Raw genomic sequence first — 17,309 nt, 5'->3', positions numbered from 1 at the left:
AAGTTCAAGTTTCAAACCACTGGGCAAAGATAATTTGCACGCACTCCTTCCCTGATCAGATGCTACTGTAAGTAGGGTTGTTACAGGACACGGGTGGCATTGTGGTCTAAACCACTGAGCCTCTTGGGCTTGCTGATCGGAAGGTCAGTGGTTCAAATCCCCATGACAGAGTCAGCTTCCGTTGCTCTGTCCCAGCTTCTGCCAATCTAGCAGTTAGAAAGCATGCCAATGCAAGTAGATAAAGAAGCGGGAAGGTAAACGGTGTTTCCATGTGCTCTCATTTCCATCAGTGTTCCGTTGCACCAGAAGCGGTTTACTCATGCTGGCCACAGGACATGGAAAGCTGTCTGTTGACAAACGCCGGTTCCCTCAGCCTGAAGCGAGATGAGCGCCGCAACCCCAGTTACCTTTGACTGGACTTAACCGTCCTGGGGTCTTTATAGGGCAAAAGGGATAGTCAAATTCCTTCTTTCCCTCCTTCCTTCCAACAGGATAATGTTGGCATCCAGCTCTCAGATTGCTTGGGATGGACCCAGGGTAAGAGGCAGCTGAGGGAAATGCAAGAAGGCAGGGACCTTCAGTTCTCGCAGATGCCTCATTGGGGCAAGATCTACCAGGATGAGTTGTTGTGCTCACTAGCCCTCAGCTGTTTTGTTTCTTTGAATTGTAGGCTCCAGTGTGGGAATGTTCAGGGATGCAGGAGAGGATACAGTGGTAGCTCGGGTTACATACACTTCAGGTTACAGACTCCGCTACCCCAGAAACAGTACCTCGGGTTAAGAAATTTGCTTCAGGATGAGAACAGAAATCATGCAGCAGCGGCGTAACGGGAGCAGGAGGCCCCATTAGCTAAAGTGGTGCTTCAGGTTAAGAACAGTTTCAGGTTAAGAACAGACCTCCAGAACGAATTAAGTTCTTAACCCGAGGTACCACTGTATATTGTTTGATTATATCCTTTCCAACTTGTGTTAACAAGTTCTACAATTTAGCAGAGTAACATTCCCCTTTTTAAACTTGCACAGTGGATGTGTTTGCTCAGGCTTGCTAAAGCCTCTATAATAAGTTTTGTTGATAATTTCCCCTTTAGTCCCTCATAAAAAGATAGACATGACACAGTCTTCTATAAAAGTATCAAAAGAGTTTACTCACTCACATTCTGTTCACAAATGGATCCCAGAAGGCAGACTTAAGTTAGAAAAGAAATATACCTGGAAACTATCCCATAAGGAGATAGTCCCTTTGTCCTCTCTTGGCTGGAAGCATCTTAGGCTAAGCAGATGTTGCTTCTTCAACAAATGTGGTCAGAGAGAGAGAGATGGCTGACCAGTCCTGCTCTATTGTTACCTGGGCAGGTGAGGTCAAGCCCACCTCTAGTCACATGCAGAGGAAGTCTGTCCCAGCCTATGAGAAACAGGAAGTTCTGACTGGCTGGTCCAGACATCCCCTTTTATGTCCACTCTAGGGATGTTGTACTTGACTGCTCTTGTGTTTCACATCCCACATCCGGTTTCCGCCCAACTTTGGGGGGGCCCATTGCGCATGTGACAACACACGCACGGAACACATGTGTGATGTCACATGCTGGGAGGAGGCCGTGAGGCCCATCACAGCCATAGGGATGCCCAATGGGGCCCACTGCAGCCATGGGGGTGCCACGTCACACCTACATGGAAACTAAAGTTTGCAAGTGACAAAACACCGTGGTTTAAATGTTCAGGAACATTATATCCCTGCAACAAATATGTAGGGAGGACGTGTAGACTGTCTGCAATAAATCAACAACAACTGTGGCCTCATTGCACTAATTATCTGGAAAGGCCTGTGCAGTGAATAAAAGGCTGCATACAACTAAAACGGTGGATTGATTTATCAAATCAGTTATTGTGGCCAGCCTGAAATCACTAACTGCATTAAGACTGAGAATAATGAGGGGAAATGAACCACTCTTGTAATCAGAGAAGGTAGCTGGATTGGAGAGAATACATCACGTTAAAAACACTCAGGAAATGCCCCTCTCCTGCTCATGAATTAGTCTGAAAAGGTTTGAAAGGCCAACATAAAAAATAAATCTTAATTTTCCACCACAGATGGTGGTACTAATCTTGCAGAAATCCTGCCCCAGTTTGAAAAAGACTGTGTGCTAAGACTATCAAGAGAGAATAAAATGAATAGAAAGTATTAAAGCCTATCCTGAGTGCAACACACTTTTCAAAAACCTACAGTACAATCCCTAAGCACATTTGTTTGGAAGTAAGTCCCACTGAATTCAATGGAACCTACCAAATAGTAAGTCTGCACACGATTACAGCATATATCATGACATTTCTCTGGTTATGCTCAGCATGGATGGGTCGGCATTGAAACTAAAACATGGGTGTGATTTTTCGGAAGCTCAAAATGCAAATTCATAATTTACAAGGAAAGAGATTTTGCCACTTACACACTGGTGCTCACCAGAGTTAATTTCTTAGAAGTGTAGCAGGTCTCCACTTCCATTGTCCAGCTTAGACACTGAGGTCCAGCTCCGAGGGCCTACTGGTGGTTCCCTCACTGTGAGAGTTGAAACTACAGAGAACTAGGCAGAGGGCCTTCTAGGTAGTGGCGCCATCCCTGTGGAACACCCTCTCATCAGATGTCAAACAGATAAACAACTACACTGGTGCCTTGCAAGACGAAATTAATTCGTTCCGCGAGTTTTTTCGTCTAGCGAATTTTTCGTCTTGCGAAGCATGAAATCCCATAGGAATGCATTGAAATTCAATTAATGCGTTCCTATGGTCAAAAAAAGTCCAAACAAAGCCAAATTTGGTACAACAAGAGTTTATTAAGTGCTCTTTAAAGTCACACATACTGTAAAGAGCATTTCAAAAATTGAAGGAACAATAAATTAAGTTTCTAAACATGACAGAAAAACATTTAAAAATCAACAAAGTGTACAGTACATTTTCTAAGACTCTGGGGGACAACTCGAAGAAGGTTCCCCTTCCACTCTTTGCTTCTTGCTGAAGAACCCCCTCCTCAACTGTTCCCCCAGCCACCCACCACACAGAAATTCAAATCCAGAATTTTTTTTAAAAAACAGCAGAGTGGCCCAATGGTCACAGAAAATCATAAAAATGCAGGGAAAAACCACACAAGCTTCCAGATTCTTGCAAACCCCTCCTCAACTGTTCCCCCAGCCACCCACCACACAGAAATTCAAATCCAGAATTTTTTTTAAAAAACAGCAGAGTGGCCCAATGGTCACAGAAAATCATAAAAATGCAGGGAAAAACCACACAAGCTTCCAGATTCTTGCAAACCCCTCCTCAACTGTTCCCCCAGCCACCCACCACACAGAAATTCAAATCCAGAATTTTTTTAAAAAAACAGCAGAGTGGCCCAATGGTCACAGAAAATCATAAAAATGCAGAAAAAAAACACACAAGCTTCCAGATTCTTGCAAACCCCTCCCCAACACCAAGTCCTTGAATTCCAAACACCCCAACCCAAAATCCAAAAACCCCCCAAAAAGTTTTAAGTTTAACTTACCAAATGGCTGCAAAAGAAGTTTTGGAAAAGCTTCAAAAATCACCAAAGTCTTCAAAAACCTCAAAAAAGGCTACCACACCGCGTTCTATGAGTTGCTCCTCGAAGTCAAGTCGCAACTGTATTAACGGTGTTAAGAAAAAGGAAACAAACTTGCAAGACGTTTTCGTTTTTCGTCTTGCGAAGCAAGCCCATAGGGAAATTCATCTTGCAAAGCAGCTCAAAAAACGCAAAACCCTTTCGTCTAGCGAGTTTTTCGTCTTGCGAGGCATTCGTCTTGCGGGGCACCACTGTATTTGACTTTTAGAAGACATCTGGAGGCAGCCCTGTTCAGGAAAGTTTTTAATGGCAGCATATAAATAACAAAATGATGATGACATATCGTTGTAAACATACTGTAGGCTTGTGCAAAGGAGCTGCAGCCATTCAGAGCCTACTGACAAATGCAGTTTCTACAAAGATTTGCCACCACTTCACATTTCATGACGTGTGCACAGCAAACATGTAAAAGTATGGATCAATTCTTAGGTCCAGTCAAAGGTTTCTTCTTTGAGTAAAGGTAAAGGGACCCCTGACCATTAGGTCCAGTCACGGATAACTCTGGGGTTGCGGCGCTCATCTCGCTTTATTGGCCGAGGGAGCCGGCCAGGTCATGTGGCCAAAATGACTTAGCCGCTTCTGGAGAACCATAGAATCATAGAATCATAGAGTTAGAAGAGACCACAAGGGCCATCGAGTCCAACCCCCTGCCAAGCAGGAAACACCATCAGAGCACTCCTGGCATATGGTTGTCAAGCCTCTGCTTAAAGACCTCCAAAGAAGGAGACTCCACCACACTCCTTGGCAGCAAATTCCACTGTCGAACAGCTCTTACTGTCAGGAAGTTCTTCCTAATGTTTAGGTGGAATCTTCTTTTTTGTAGTTTGGATCCATTGCTCCGTGTCCGCTTCTCTGGAGCAGCAGAAAACAACCTTTCTCCCTCCTCTATGTGACATCCTTTTATATATTTGAACATGGCTATCATATCACCCCTTAACCTCCTTTTCTCCAGGCTAAACATGCCCAGCTCCCTTAGCCGTTCCTCATAAGGCATTGTTTCCAGGCCTTTGACCATTTTGGTTGCCCTCCTCTGGACACCAGAGCAGCGCATAGAAACACCATGTCCCTCTTCTTCTTTGAGTCAAATTCACGAATCAGATAAGCCAAACTCTTTATTGATCATTAGCAAAAATCCCATAATTACGACAGATGATTATATGCATGGCAGGAGGTTTTGCATTCTGCAAGGTTTTGCTGTGGGGATGGTTAGTATGGGATGTGGATGGGTGTAGGCAGGGGATGAATGAATGAATGAATATGAGTGACAAGAGATTCCAATGAAACGTCAGGAAAAACTTTCTGACAGTAAGAGCTGTTCGGCAGTGGAACAGTCTCCCTCGGGAAGTGGTGGGCTCTTCTTCCTTGGAGGTTTTAAATCAGAGCTTGTATGGCCATCTGTCATGATGCTTTAGCTGAGTTTTTTGCATTTCATGGGGTTGGACTAGATGGCCCTTGGGGACCCCTTCCAACCCAACAATTCTACAATTCTAATATTGTCCCGCCCTCCCAGCAGATGTCATTTTGTGATTTTTAAAAGACACCCAAAGGCAGCCCTGTGTACAGGGAAGTTTTTAGTAGTGTGATGTTGCTTTGTGTTTTTACTATTTATTTTTTGTTGGGAGAAGCCCAGAGTGGCTGGGGCAAACCGGTCAGATGGGTGGCATATAAGCAATAAATTATTATTATATCATTATTATTACTGTGCGTGATCTCCAGCCGGATCCTAGTCGTGGGATGCGAGTCCCCCTTAACACAACCCTGAGGAGATAGGCGCGCCTAAACGTCCACTGCAACCCAGGAAAGGCGCGCCTCTTTGCGCGCACGATCGCCGCCCGACCGGTTCGACGGCGCTTCCTCCTCTCGCCTGAGCGAAAAGGCACCGGCGCTCCGAGGCGCAGCCCGGCTTCCTCCTCCCGTCTTCCCCGCCCTGTGCCTGGGGGCAAAGGGTGTGGCGGAGAGAGGCGCGGACGGGCGTGCCGAGAAGACGGGAAACGACGGGGCCTGAGGCAGGGCTGGGCATGCCCTTTCTTTCCCCCTCGAGCCGGAGCAGTTGCCGGCGCGTCCGAGGGGTGCCTGGCGCTCTGCGAAGCTTCCCTCCCTTTGCGGGTGCCCTTTCGGCCGGCTGCGCGCCGTCGAGCCCCAGCCAGCGACTCCAGGCCGAATGATGAGCGGCTGCAACCCGGACAAAGACGAGCAGCGCGGCTGCAAAATGGAGCTGCTCTCCGAGGAGGAAGTGGCCGTCGCCGAGCAAGACTGGGAAGCGGCCAAGGCTGCCTACGAAAGCCTCGCCTCCACTAAGAGACCCCGGCCCGTGAGTTGGAAAAAAAAAAGTGCAGTGCAAGGCCACGGGGTTTGTTGCTGGTTTTTTTACTCGGGAGTAAGAGATCCCGCCCTCTGCGGTCCAAGGAAGCGCACAAAGGGTAACAGCAGCTTCAACTTGCTTCCTAGGAGAGGCTGCGCAATGGCGCAAGCGAGTCCTTCCTTCCCCCAACCACTAAATGGCTGTCCCTTTCTTCCTTGTACCGCTGCTCCTCGCCCCAAGTGGTTACACGCCCCTCGCTGGTTTTCTCTGTAAAACAATTCAGACTGGCCTCCATCTCTCTTTCTCATGCGCCCCCCCGTACCCTTCCTGCGCTCCCCATCTCTCACACACATACGCACACACCATGGGCGTAGCGGGGGGGGGAGGGAACAGCTGCCCCCCTAAATCAAGTAAATATATAAAAATAACTAACGGAGGTTCTGCCTCCCCACTTAAAGCCTGCCCCCCTCCTAACTTAAATCCTAGCTGCATCCATGGCACACACACACTCTTCCCCCATAGGGCTATCTCCTCAATAATGTTATCATCATCATTATTTTCCCTCCTGCAGCCCAAACCCCAAAACGCCATCACCATCGCTGTTTCCTCCCGGGCTCTCTTTGATATGGTGGAAGAGAGGAAAATCTACGAAGAGCAAGGCGTGGAAAAGTATGTGGAGTATCAGCAGGCGAACGAGAACGTCACCCTGAAGCCCGGCCCAGCTTTTGCCTTGGTGAAGGTAAACCAGCTTCCTCTTAAGCAATCCAGTTCCGTAGGGGCTATATATATATATATATATTATCATTTTCTGCATCCCAGAGCTGCAATTCTCCCTCCCTGCCACCCGGTTTTCCTCTCCTTTCCCTGCCTCTGCCCAAAAGCAATAATCCGGCTGCATGTTACATAATCCTGCTGCCAGATAAACACACAGACTTTCAGAGTTAGAGCAAATAGAAAAGATGGCTTCCTGATTTCTCTGGTGTGGTTCCTTGAAAATACACTCACAAAAATGATGTTTGGGGGTTCCAGGCCATTTTTTACTGAGGGGCTGGGAGTGCAAAATGAGTGCACCAAAAACCGAGAGTGAAACTTGAGGGAGATAATTGATTCCCATTGTGCCTCATAATCCTAAGCGAGACCAAGTGAAAAGTAGAGATGATCCAGTTTACAATAGTTCATTCTGTTGAGACTGGGATAAAGATCTGTGTTTTCAAAGTAGCTTAGCGCGCAATGGGCAAAAGCAACATGGAAGATTTGGAGCTCTGCTAGAGCATCGGCTCTGCATGTAGCCAACGTCTGTCTCCAGCCTCTCAGAAGAGCTGGAAATGTCTCCCATCTGAAACACCTAAGAGCAGCTGCATGGCCCATGTAGACACTATGCAGCTAGAGGGACAAATGGTCTCATACCATTATCAGGCAACTTCCTATATTCTGAGACCCTACCTGCCCACAGACTGTCTCCCCAGAGTGGTGCATGCTCTGGCTATCTTCCGCTTGGTCTACTGCAATGCGCTCTACGTGGGGCTACCTTTGAAGGTGACCTGGAAACTACAACTAATCCAGAATGCGGCAGATAGACTGGTGACTGGGAGTGGCTGCCAAGACCATATAACACCAGTCCTGAAAGACCTACAGTACATTTCTGAGCACCATTCAGAGTGTTGGTTCTGACCTTTAAAGCCCTAAACGACCTGACCTCGGCCCAGTATACCTGAAGGAGCATCTCCACCCCCATCGTTCAGCCCGGACACTGAGGTCCAGCTTTTTAGGATTTAATGTTTTATCACTTTATTATTATTATTCTATTGGAAGCCACCCAGAATGGCTGGAAAAACCCAGCCTGATGCGTGGGGTATAAGTAATAAATCATCATCATCATTCCTAACTCTTTTGAAAGCAAGACTGGCAGCATTCTCTGCAGTGTGTAAACACTTCCGTTTTCTTCATTGCTTTCATTTTTGTATGCAGTGGTGTCTACTACATTCTGCTCAGTAGTTGGAAAGGATTTCCTTTCTCTTCTCCCCACCCACCCCTGAAAAAACGGATGCCAAGCTGAACAGCCTTGGGTATATACAGCTCTAGGATAGCTAACCTTACAATCAATCGATAATCGTAGGTACCCAAATTGAAAAATGTAAAATGCACTTTCTCCATAACTGTTAGAAGGTGGGGTTTGGGTTTGTTCCTTTTGCACCAAAATTTAGCAGGCCCGCTTATTAATAGAGCACATTATGGAAGTTCAGCTGGCAAGTGCATTCTTTTTCTAGACGGCTTCCCACATGTCCCGGTCAGAAGATCTGATGAAAACAGCTAAAATTGAGCCAACGCATGAACTCCTCTATGTTTGCCCATCCACAGGCAGTTGAGCTGGTGAACGCCCGACTCCGTGAGCTGTATCCAGATGATGAAGAGCTGTTTGATATTGTGCTTATGACTAATAACCACGCTCAAGTCGGGGTGAGACTTATCAACAGCATTAACCATTACGGTGAGTCTAGAGGTCTTAGTTCCTGCCCATCTGGCTGTGTTTCTGCTACTTCCCCATCACTGTGTCATGTGTCTCACTGTTGTGCCTCCTCAGCACAATTCGAGAGAAGGCTGGGTTTCCTCCTGCACCTCTGTGCAGAATCCTGTGGGATTTCTGGAACCCAACAGAGGCTAGGGTAGCCCTAGATTAAAGATATATCTGAAAGAATTACTTGAGTTATGCCTGGCAAGATTTACTTGCCAGATATAAGACGCTGTCATAACTGGCTCCAAATGTCCCACAGATTAATGTTGTTGGACATCTGGCAACCTGGCTGAAAAGTTTCACCCTCGCTCCATATCTCCTCCTCTCCAAGATGATTTGGTGCTTTCCCATCTTGTCACATCTGCTGTGTCCCCACCCCTGGCCTTGAAAAATGGGCTGGATTTGGGGAGCGATGCAACTGAAAGCTGCGAAGGAAGGACTGCGAAGCTAGGGGAGGAGCACAGAGGACATGGATGGAATTGAAAGTGGCAAGGAGGAATTGAGCGACATAAAAATCACAAGGGGGGGGGCTGTAGAGTTGGGACGAACTGGCTAGGGCTGGGTTGGGGGACCTGTGGCCCCTTCCAGATGTTAGTGGAATACAAGTCCCATCAACCCTGTCTATTGGCTGTGATTGCTGGGGCCAGTCCCTGCACTGGGGTGACTAGGTAATTGGATTTTGACTGGCCTTTCTGAGGGTTTTGTGTGCAGCATCTGATTTTCACTTACATGTGACTTTCACTAATCCAAAGTTTAGGGGGTGGTGGAATAGATCAGGCTAAGGAACATTGTGGTAGGAGTTGTTGTCAGGTAGGGTACCACAATCCCTGCCTGACCACCATAATGATGTAGCTGTCTGTTCCCAAATTTATTGTTTGGGGAGAAGCCAAATGTATTCAAATGTCCTCCGTGGCTGAGACCAAATCAAATACTTGTCCCGTGTAATTATTAAATTGTAAGTAACTATGTAGCAGGTTGCAACCAAATTCCAGGAGGCCAAGTCCATAACTGTGATGCTGCTCTCCTGTATGATGGTGTGGCAGATCTCTTTCAGATTCTCATGTAGAGACCAGAGAAATTAACATCGGATTGGAAGCATCTCTCACCTCTCCCATTTAAACCAGCTCCCTACACGCCTCCCAAAGGAGAACACAGCTGCCCACGTGATCGTATTGCAAGAAAACCTGTGTGTCTTGTGCATCAAATGATTCTTAAAAATAAAATAAAAATTCTTATCCATTCCAGGCCTGCTAATTGAAAGGTTCTGCATGACTGGAGGGAAGTCTCCCATCGGGTACCTAAAAGCATACCTTACGAATCTGTACCTTTCTGCTGACTCTGAAAAAGTTCAAGAAGCCATAGAAGAAGGTGTGGACAGTTTCTTTCCTTGCTTCAATCATACACTAGCCCAAGGGTCACCAGCCTTTTTGGACCAGCGGGAACATCCTGAATTTTGAGCCCCAGGATATGCAGCGTGGTAGAATGCAGTTGCCTTACACTTAGTACAGATTTCAAGTATATCAGTACAAGAATGTGCTTCTGGGGTGTCATCCAAAGTATTCTACAGACGTCTGTAGAAATGAAGAAACATAATAGTAAGATGGTCCATTTCATCGGGCCAATGCCATTGGGTTTAAGAAAATGGAAGTTTTCCAGTTACATATGAGTCCTAATTATAAATGATGAAAGTATGGCCTCCTAGTGAGCAAACTCAGTTGACATAAAAATGAATGCAGTCTGAATTTGTGTCCAGCCTGGGACTTGCTCCTAAGCAATTGTGCAAACGGTGATTGCAGCCTTGCAGCACAATTGGATGCATTTTTGCATTCAGTGGGGGTTATTTCCTAGTGTGTTTAGGACTGCAGCCTTAGTTACTCTAGAAAGGCAGTGGTTTAGCCAGAAAATGTTTACTACAACAAGCACATGAGCCCCTATGTTTACCACCAAGGTGTGATCCTTTATAATGCTCTTATAACAATGGCCTTTAACTTACACGAGATACAGATACAAACCTAACGACTTCTGAAATATTTCCACAGGAATTGCTGCAGCCACATTGTTCACTGGGAATAAAAACGTCCCTTACGATGACAAGCAACTCCGAGTAGCCTTTGATGGAGACGCCGTTCTGTTTTCTGACGAGTCTGAAATAATTGTGAAAGAACATGGCCTGGATAGGTTTTTTGAGCATGAGCAACTAAATGAGAACAAGCCTCTGGCACAGGTATGGTGGTCAGCGTTTGCTATAATTTTACCCCCTAAGTTATTGGAAGCCTTAACAAGCATTGGAAAGGTCTGTGGAAGAATCTTAGATTGGAAACAGATTCTGTTTTAGAAGAACAACAATAAATCTTTAACGTCCTGTCCTGATAAGGTTGGGTACCCTGGTAAGGTAAAGGTAAAGGGACCCCTGACTATTAGGTCCAGTCGTGACCGACTCTGGGGTTGCAGCGCTCATCTCGCTTTATTGGCTGAGGGAGCCGGTGTACAGCTTCCGGGTCATGTGGCCAGCATGACTAAGCCGCTTCTGGCGAACCAGAGCAGCGCACGGAAACGCTGTTTACCTTCCTGCTGGAGTGGTACCTATTTATCTACTTGCACTTTGATGTGCTTTCGAACTTCTAGGTTGGCAGGAGCAGGAACCGAGCAACGGGAGCTCACCCCGTTGCGGGGATTCGAACCGCTGACCTTCTGATCAGCAAGTCCTAGGCTCAGTGGTTTAACCCACAGCACCACCTGCATCCTGGGTACCCTGGTAGAACCATCCAAATGTTTAGTCTCCAAAAGAAAGACAAGGATGGCAGCCAACATTCTCTTACGTTTAATGGAAACTGCAGCTGGTAGTTTAAACCTACTGCTTCTTGAGCCCAGGTCCAGGGTTTCCCAAACTTCAGTCTCCAGCTGTTTTTGGACTACAATTTCCATCATCCCTGACCAGTGGTCCTGCTAGCTAGGGATGATGCGAGTTTTAGTCCACAAACAGCTGGAGACCCAAGTTTGGGAAACCTTGGTTTGGTCAATGCTGCACTAGATGATTGACATCCAGTGCCCTTTTAAAAAGTTGGGGGGGGGTTATTGGGTTGTTTTCGTTTTCATTTTCATTATATATTTTGTGTTTTTATATTGCGATTTTATCTTGTACGCCCGGAGACCTGCGGGTATAGGGCGGTATACAAATAATAATAATAATAATAATAATATATGGTACAGTGATCAAACTTAGCCTAAAGCAATGTCCTGTGCACCTTTTCTCTAGCTAAAACTTTTTTTCGTCCTTTACGCTTTTTATAACCCTCATAGTTCTCTTCTGAATCACCAGTCTCCATATGGTAAATGTGTTTCTGATATTTTTTGCCTTTAGGGTCCTTTGAAAGGTTTCCTGGAAGACCTTGGACGACTCCAGAAGAAGTTCTACACGAAGAACGAACGGCTAGATTCGCCAATCAGAACCTATCTGGTGACTGCCAGAAGCGCCGCCAGTTCTGGGGCCCGAGTGCTGAAGACTCTCCGCAGCTGGGGCGTGCAGATTGATGAAGCCCTCTTCCTCGCAGGGGCACCTAAGGGACCAGTCCTGGCAAAAATCAGACCTCATATTTTCTTTGATGATCAGATGTTTCACATAGAGGGAGCGCGGCAGCTGGGCACGATTGCTGCGCACGTGCCATATGGCATTGGGCAGAAGTACCACAAGTCCAAGCTGAAAGACAGCCCTGCCAAAAATTAAGTTGCTTTTGCAGCCTAGCCTTGAATGTGCTGTTGAGTCTGAAATTTCCATTCTTGGACTTTTATCAAGGTTTATATTTAAGTGTGACCTCCAGTTTCCTGATCTATTTTTAGAGGAGATATATATTTTTACTATAAATATGTATTTTGGGAAAAGTTGAAATACTTGCATATACACTCCTAAACAGATTGGGTTTTAGTCGACCTTTCTAACTTGGGCTCTTTGGCTATTGGGAAATATTAGCACTAGAATACTTAAATCATTCCCTCTGCTCTACAGAACCGTGAACGTAGCAGAAGACCATGCATTCATTGCTGTGTCTTGACGAATAACCAGTGCCTAGTGCATACTTTGCACACAAGCTATGGAAATATGGGATTTTGTATGTATTACTGCTTTATTAGACAGTCTGTGGCCCTGTGTGCACACCAGCTAGACTGCAGGATCCAAGTCAGTAGAATGCAATCAAAATGCAATCAGTAGTTTCCATTGATTGGAATGGGATGCAAATAGCACTCCTTTCATTTAGTAATTCTGAATATAGACCCAGTGCATTGCCTAGAACTTGAGCTGTGCTGCATTATCATGCACACAGACATCTGCTACCACAAACACCAAAGTGACAGTATATATAACTGTTAATGGCAGTCAGTAGACCGGGCCCTGCCTTCTATCTCGTGCTTCACATGGTTTGTGCTGTGTGAAAGTGGTATAAACCTATTAGTAAATGTCTTGTGATTTATAGGGATACACACGTACCCTTTTCTTTTTTAAACTACTTGTCTGGTTTAATAAAAGCGGCTTTTAGAGACTTAATCAGCATTTTTCTATTTATTCAAGCATCTTTTAAAGGCGTATTCATGAACGGTTGTCCTGTAGAAGTAAACAATATATTGTTTTAAGTTGCAATGTTGAAAGAATGCAGGAATCATTACATCCCTGCATAGATACTGTATTTTTGGCTAATATTTCTAAACACTTTTAAATGTCTCTTGCATAACCATTGCAATTAGATTGCCAAGTTTCATTCAACTGGGATTGTATGGCAAAATAATTCTTCAGATTGCTCCCTGGAATGAGAATAACCATTACTTTTGCCCTTGGTTTAATTATTTCCCTATCTGCGCCCTCTTTTAAGGACATAAGGCAGACGTCTGTGCTCAAAGTGTATTCAAGCATTTGTATTAAGGTCCCAGTCCAGCTCCCAAAACAGAAAGCACTACAGTTTTATTCTCTGGTATCATGCAGCTTGGTCAGAAACAAAGTTCTATGGGACTCAATTCCAAGTGCACAGCAGGACAGGGATAGAAGCCTATGAAACATGATACTGATGCACAAGAAAGAAGAGTGCACCTTTCAACATTATGTACCTATTTTCCCATTATGCGTCTACCCATGAATCATTATTTAACACTAGTGGAGTTAGATCTGTTTGACTGGCTATTTACTATATTGCCTTGTTGAGAACAGAATTCCTCAAGCACCAATTTTGACTGTGCTAAGAGATAATAGTTGGGGAGTGCCACCCAGGATGGCAATTATGATAAACGGAGCACCCAGATGACATCTTTCTTATAAAAAAAGAAACCAAATCTTGGATTGGACATGCCAGGGCCATAGCTAAGGGGTGGTGAGGAAGGCCCCCACCAGGGGTGCAGGCGAGGGGTGGGGCGCAAAATTGGCTATAATATATATATAAAAATAAATTAAATACTGGATTTTCTGTGAAAGAATTCATTACAAGGTAAAGTGCGTGAGGAATTGAATGGGTGGAGGGGGTTGGGGTTGAGGAGAGGTAGAAAGAAGAGCTAATTTGTCCATGGCTGGGGGCGCAATCCGGACGGTTCTGCCAGGGGTGCAAGATCACCTACATACGGCTTTGGGACATGCCATAATGACTCCATACTACATTATGGTTGGGTTAAACCACAGAGCCTAGGGCTTGCTGATCAGAAGGTCGGTGGTTTGAATCCCCGCGACGGGGTGAGCTCCCGTTGCTCAGTCCCTGCTCCTGCCAACCTAGCAGTTCGAAAGCACGTCAAAAGTGCAAGTAGATAAATAGGTACCACTCCGGCGGGAAGGTAAACGACGTTTCCGTGCGCTGCTCTGGTTCGCCAGAAGTGGCTTAGTCATGCTGGCTACATGACCCTGAAGCGGTACGTCGGCTCCCTCGGCAAATAAAGTGAGATGAGATGAGCGCTGCAACTCCAGAGTCATCCGCAACTGGACCTAATGGTCAGGGGTCCCTTTACCTTTACATTATGGTTGGCTTTTATCAGCCTCTAACCAGAAGCTGCAACGTGAACAATGGATCCTTCCCCACCTTGCAGTGTGGGGATAACATGAAGCTACAATGCAGGCCTCTCGTGGTACACTCTGTCTCAGCCGCAACACCACATGCAATATAGGGATAATAACACTGAACTGCATTTGCATTTGCAAAATAGACACACACAAAATGCCGTTAGAAAGAGCATGAAGCTCTCATCTTTTCTCATTATTTCCTGTGGGGAGCAGACATTCCTATCTTGCATCTAAAGAAAGGCCTTGTAAATCTAACCCTTTTAAAGTCTATTGCAGCAGGTGGGGAACCTGTGACTCTCGCAAGAGTTGGTCTGCAACTCCCATCACTAATAATATCATTGGACATGCTGGCTGGGTCAAAGTCCAACAGCAATCAGTTGTCCCGCCTTGTTCATCATTGGTTTCATTTGCAAATTGAAAATCTTTTCGCCTTTGGAACGCAGTCAACATTCTTGCTGGCATTGCTGCTTTGTATATATTTGTTTTTAATGTAAAATATTTATTCTCTGCTTAACACAAACCTAAGTGGCTTGCATAACAAATATAAAATACAGTGTTGCTAATGCTACTTTTTAGTGCAGTGCTGTAAGAGGGAAATAAACATCTGGAAAACCCTATTCTATTCATAAAAATAAAAATAGCTAGATATCGAAAGGCAGAGCATGTGACTTGTGACCCTCAACAACACAGATTCCTATTTTCATATCACTCTTGGTTTAAAATGGATTCATTAGGTTTGTAACCACACCCTTCTACAAGGAGCCCAGGGCAGCTAACAGTATTGCTGGCATCCATCTGCCTCAGGAGACAATGGAAGAGTGTGCTTTTCGAGGTGAAGTAAAACTTTTGGAAGGTCATAGCACCTGCTGTGGCTGTAGAGACCAATACAGGAGAGACATGTTTTGTTGCAACTGGAACAGCTGAAGGCGTCCAGTTGTGCTGTGCAACATAAAGCTGTGTAAAACACAAAGCAGAACCAAATTGTTAAAACTACGCAATTATTGTATATTATACATAAACAAAGTGTCCATCATAAACAATTCTAAAAATATGTCTTTCAAAACCAAAATTGCCTGAACAAACAAAAAAATCCTTAATTTGCTCTTCAAGACTTCTGATCCCCTGGAAGAGAGTTCTATAAGTGGGGTGCTGCCATTTATTTTACCATGCACTTAAATTTTCTCCAATGGCAATAAATGGGTATTTTTGAAACACTTAAGTCTGCTTATTTTTTACAGTTTAAAAGAAAGAAAGCAGCTGATGAACAGTAATGTAAAGCTTTGCTAAAATGCTCATTTCTCCCACCATCTTACAGATCAGTTATTAAAAAAATAATAAAAAACAAACATTTTCTTAGTTTAAATTTCTCACTTTTTGGTAGGGATGGCAATAACTAGATTCGGTTATTTACCTCACAGGACAGGTATATCCATCTGTAAGCAACTGCAACCATAGAGGTACACCCTTTTTTTAGTTGTTGGTTTATGGAAATCTAAGCTGAGGCTTCCCCACATGGCGCAGAAAGACTTATTTCCACCTCTGGGCTAATAATATTCATGCAGCTGTGGTAAAGAAGATAAAGCCCCTTCTAGAGAAGAATGGCAGATCAAGTTGATGGATTACGCCTAAATGGCCAAAATGAATCAGAAATCAGGAAGACCAAAATTTTAGTAAGGAATGGGAAAACCTTATAATTTATCTTAAAAACCATTGTAAACAGCTAAAATCGTTAGTAGGATTGGAATAACACTTGTGTTGATGGTGAATTTTGGACATAATGGAGATGTAAAAGATTTGGATTGTTATAAAAGATGCAGGAGGAAATGACTAACAATAGGGACCCACAAAGGGGAGGAGGGAAGTCCAGGAGATTCTTTGGAACCTTGTTTTTATGTTGCGTGTTGGATTGTTGTTTAGTCCTTTTTGTCGTGTCTGACCATGACCCCATGGACCAGAGCACGCCAGGCACTCCTGTCTTCCACTGCCTCCCACAGTTTGGTCAAACTCATGTTGGTAGCTTCGAGAACACTGTCCAACCATGTCGTCCTCTGTCATCCCCTTCTCCTTGTGCCCTCCATCTTTCCCAACATCAGGGTCTTTTCCAGGGAGTCTTCTCTTCTCATGAGGTGGCCAAAGTATTGGAGCCTCAGCTTCAGGAGCTGTCCTTCCACTCAGGGCTGATTTCCTTCAGAATGGATAGGTTTGATCTTCTTGCAGTCCATGGGACTCTCAAGAGTCTCCTCCAGCACCAGAATTCAAAAGCATCAATTCTTCGGCGATCAGCCATCTTTTTGGTCCAGCTCTCACTTCCATACATCACTACTGGGAAAACCATAGCTTTAACTATACCGACCTTTGTTGGCAAGGTGATGTCTCTGCTTTTTAAGATGCTGTCTAGGTTTGTCATTGTGCGTGTTGGATATGAGATTGTAAAACTTTAATCTGAATAACCAAATAAATAAATTTGACAAAAAAAGAAATGCGTCGCGCGGGCTTCCTAGAGCACCATGTGCTGCGGCTCCTCAGCGTCGCAAGGCATCCTGGGAGATGTAGTTCTCAAGCGCTCTGGAACTTGCAGCCTTTCTCAACCTTGGGTCCCCAGATGTTTTTTGGCCTACAACTCCCACGATCCCTAGCTCACAGGACCAGTGGTCAGGGATGATGGGAGTTGTAGGCCCCAAAACATCATGGGACCCAAGGTTGAGAAAGGCTGCAAGTTCCAGAGCGCTTGAGAACTACATCTCCCAGGATGCCTTGCGACGCTGAGGCGCCTGCGCCCGCCCGCGGGCGGCGCTCATTGGGCCGCGCCGCTCCGGGGTTGCGCCCTCACGCTCTGGGGC

General features: G+C 45.2%; 1 protein-coding gene across 1 annotated transcript; it reads left to right on the top strand.

Moving 5' to 3' along the window:
- Positions 1-5,542: 5,542 nt before the first annotated feature.
- Positions 5,543-12,981, top strand: LOC308473552 (cytosolic 5'-nucleotidase 1B-like). Its single transcript, XM_080999287.1, has 6 exons — positions 5,543-5,938; positions 6,501-6,668; positions 8,288-8,417; positions 9,687-9,809; positions 10,481-10,665; positions 11,803-12,981. Exons 1-6 carry the CDS (start codon positions 5,789-5,791, stop codon positions 12,163-12,165), a joined length of 1,119 nt encoding a protein of 372 aa, XP_080855413.1. The 5' UTR covers positions 5,543-5,788; the 3' UTR covers positions 12,166-12,981.
- Positions 12,982-17,309: the final 4,328 nt, after the last annotated feature.

This window comes from Podarcis pityusensis (assembly GCF_964106645.2).
Source record: "Podarcis pityusensis genome assembly, chromosome: 3".
Lineage (NCBI taxonomy): Eukaryota > Metazoa > Chordata > Lepidosauria > Squamata > Lacertidae > Podarcis > Podarcis pityusensis.
Note: the sequence above shows the minus strand (reverse complement) of the source record. Positions and strands in the feature narration are given on the sequence as shown.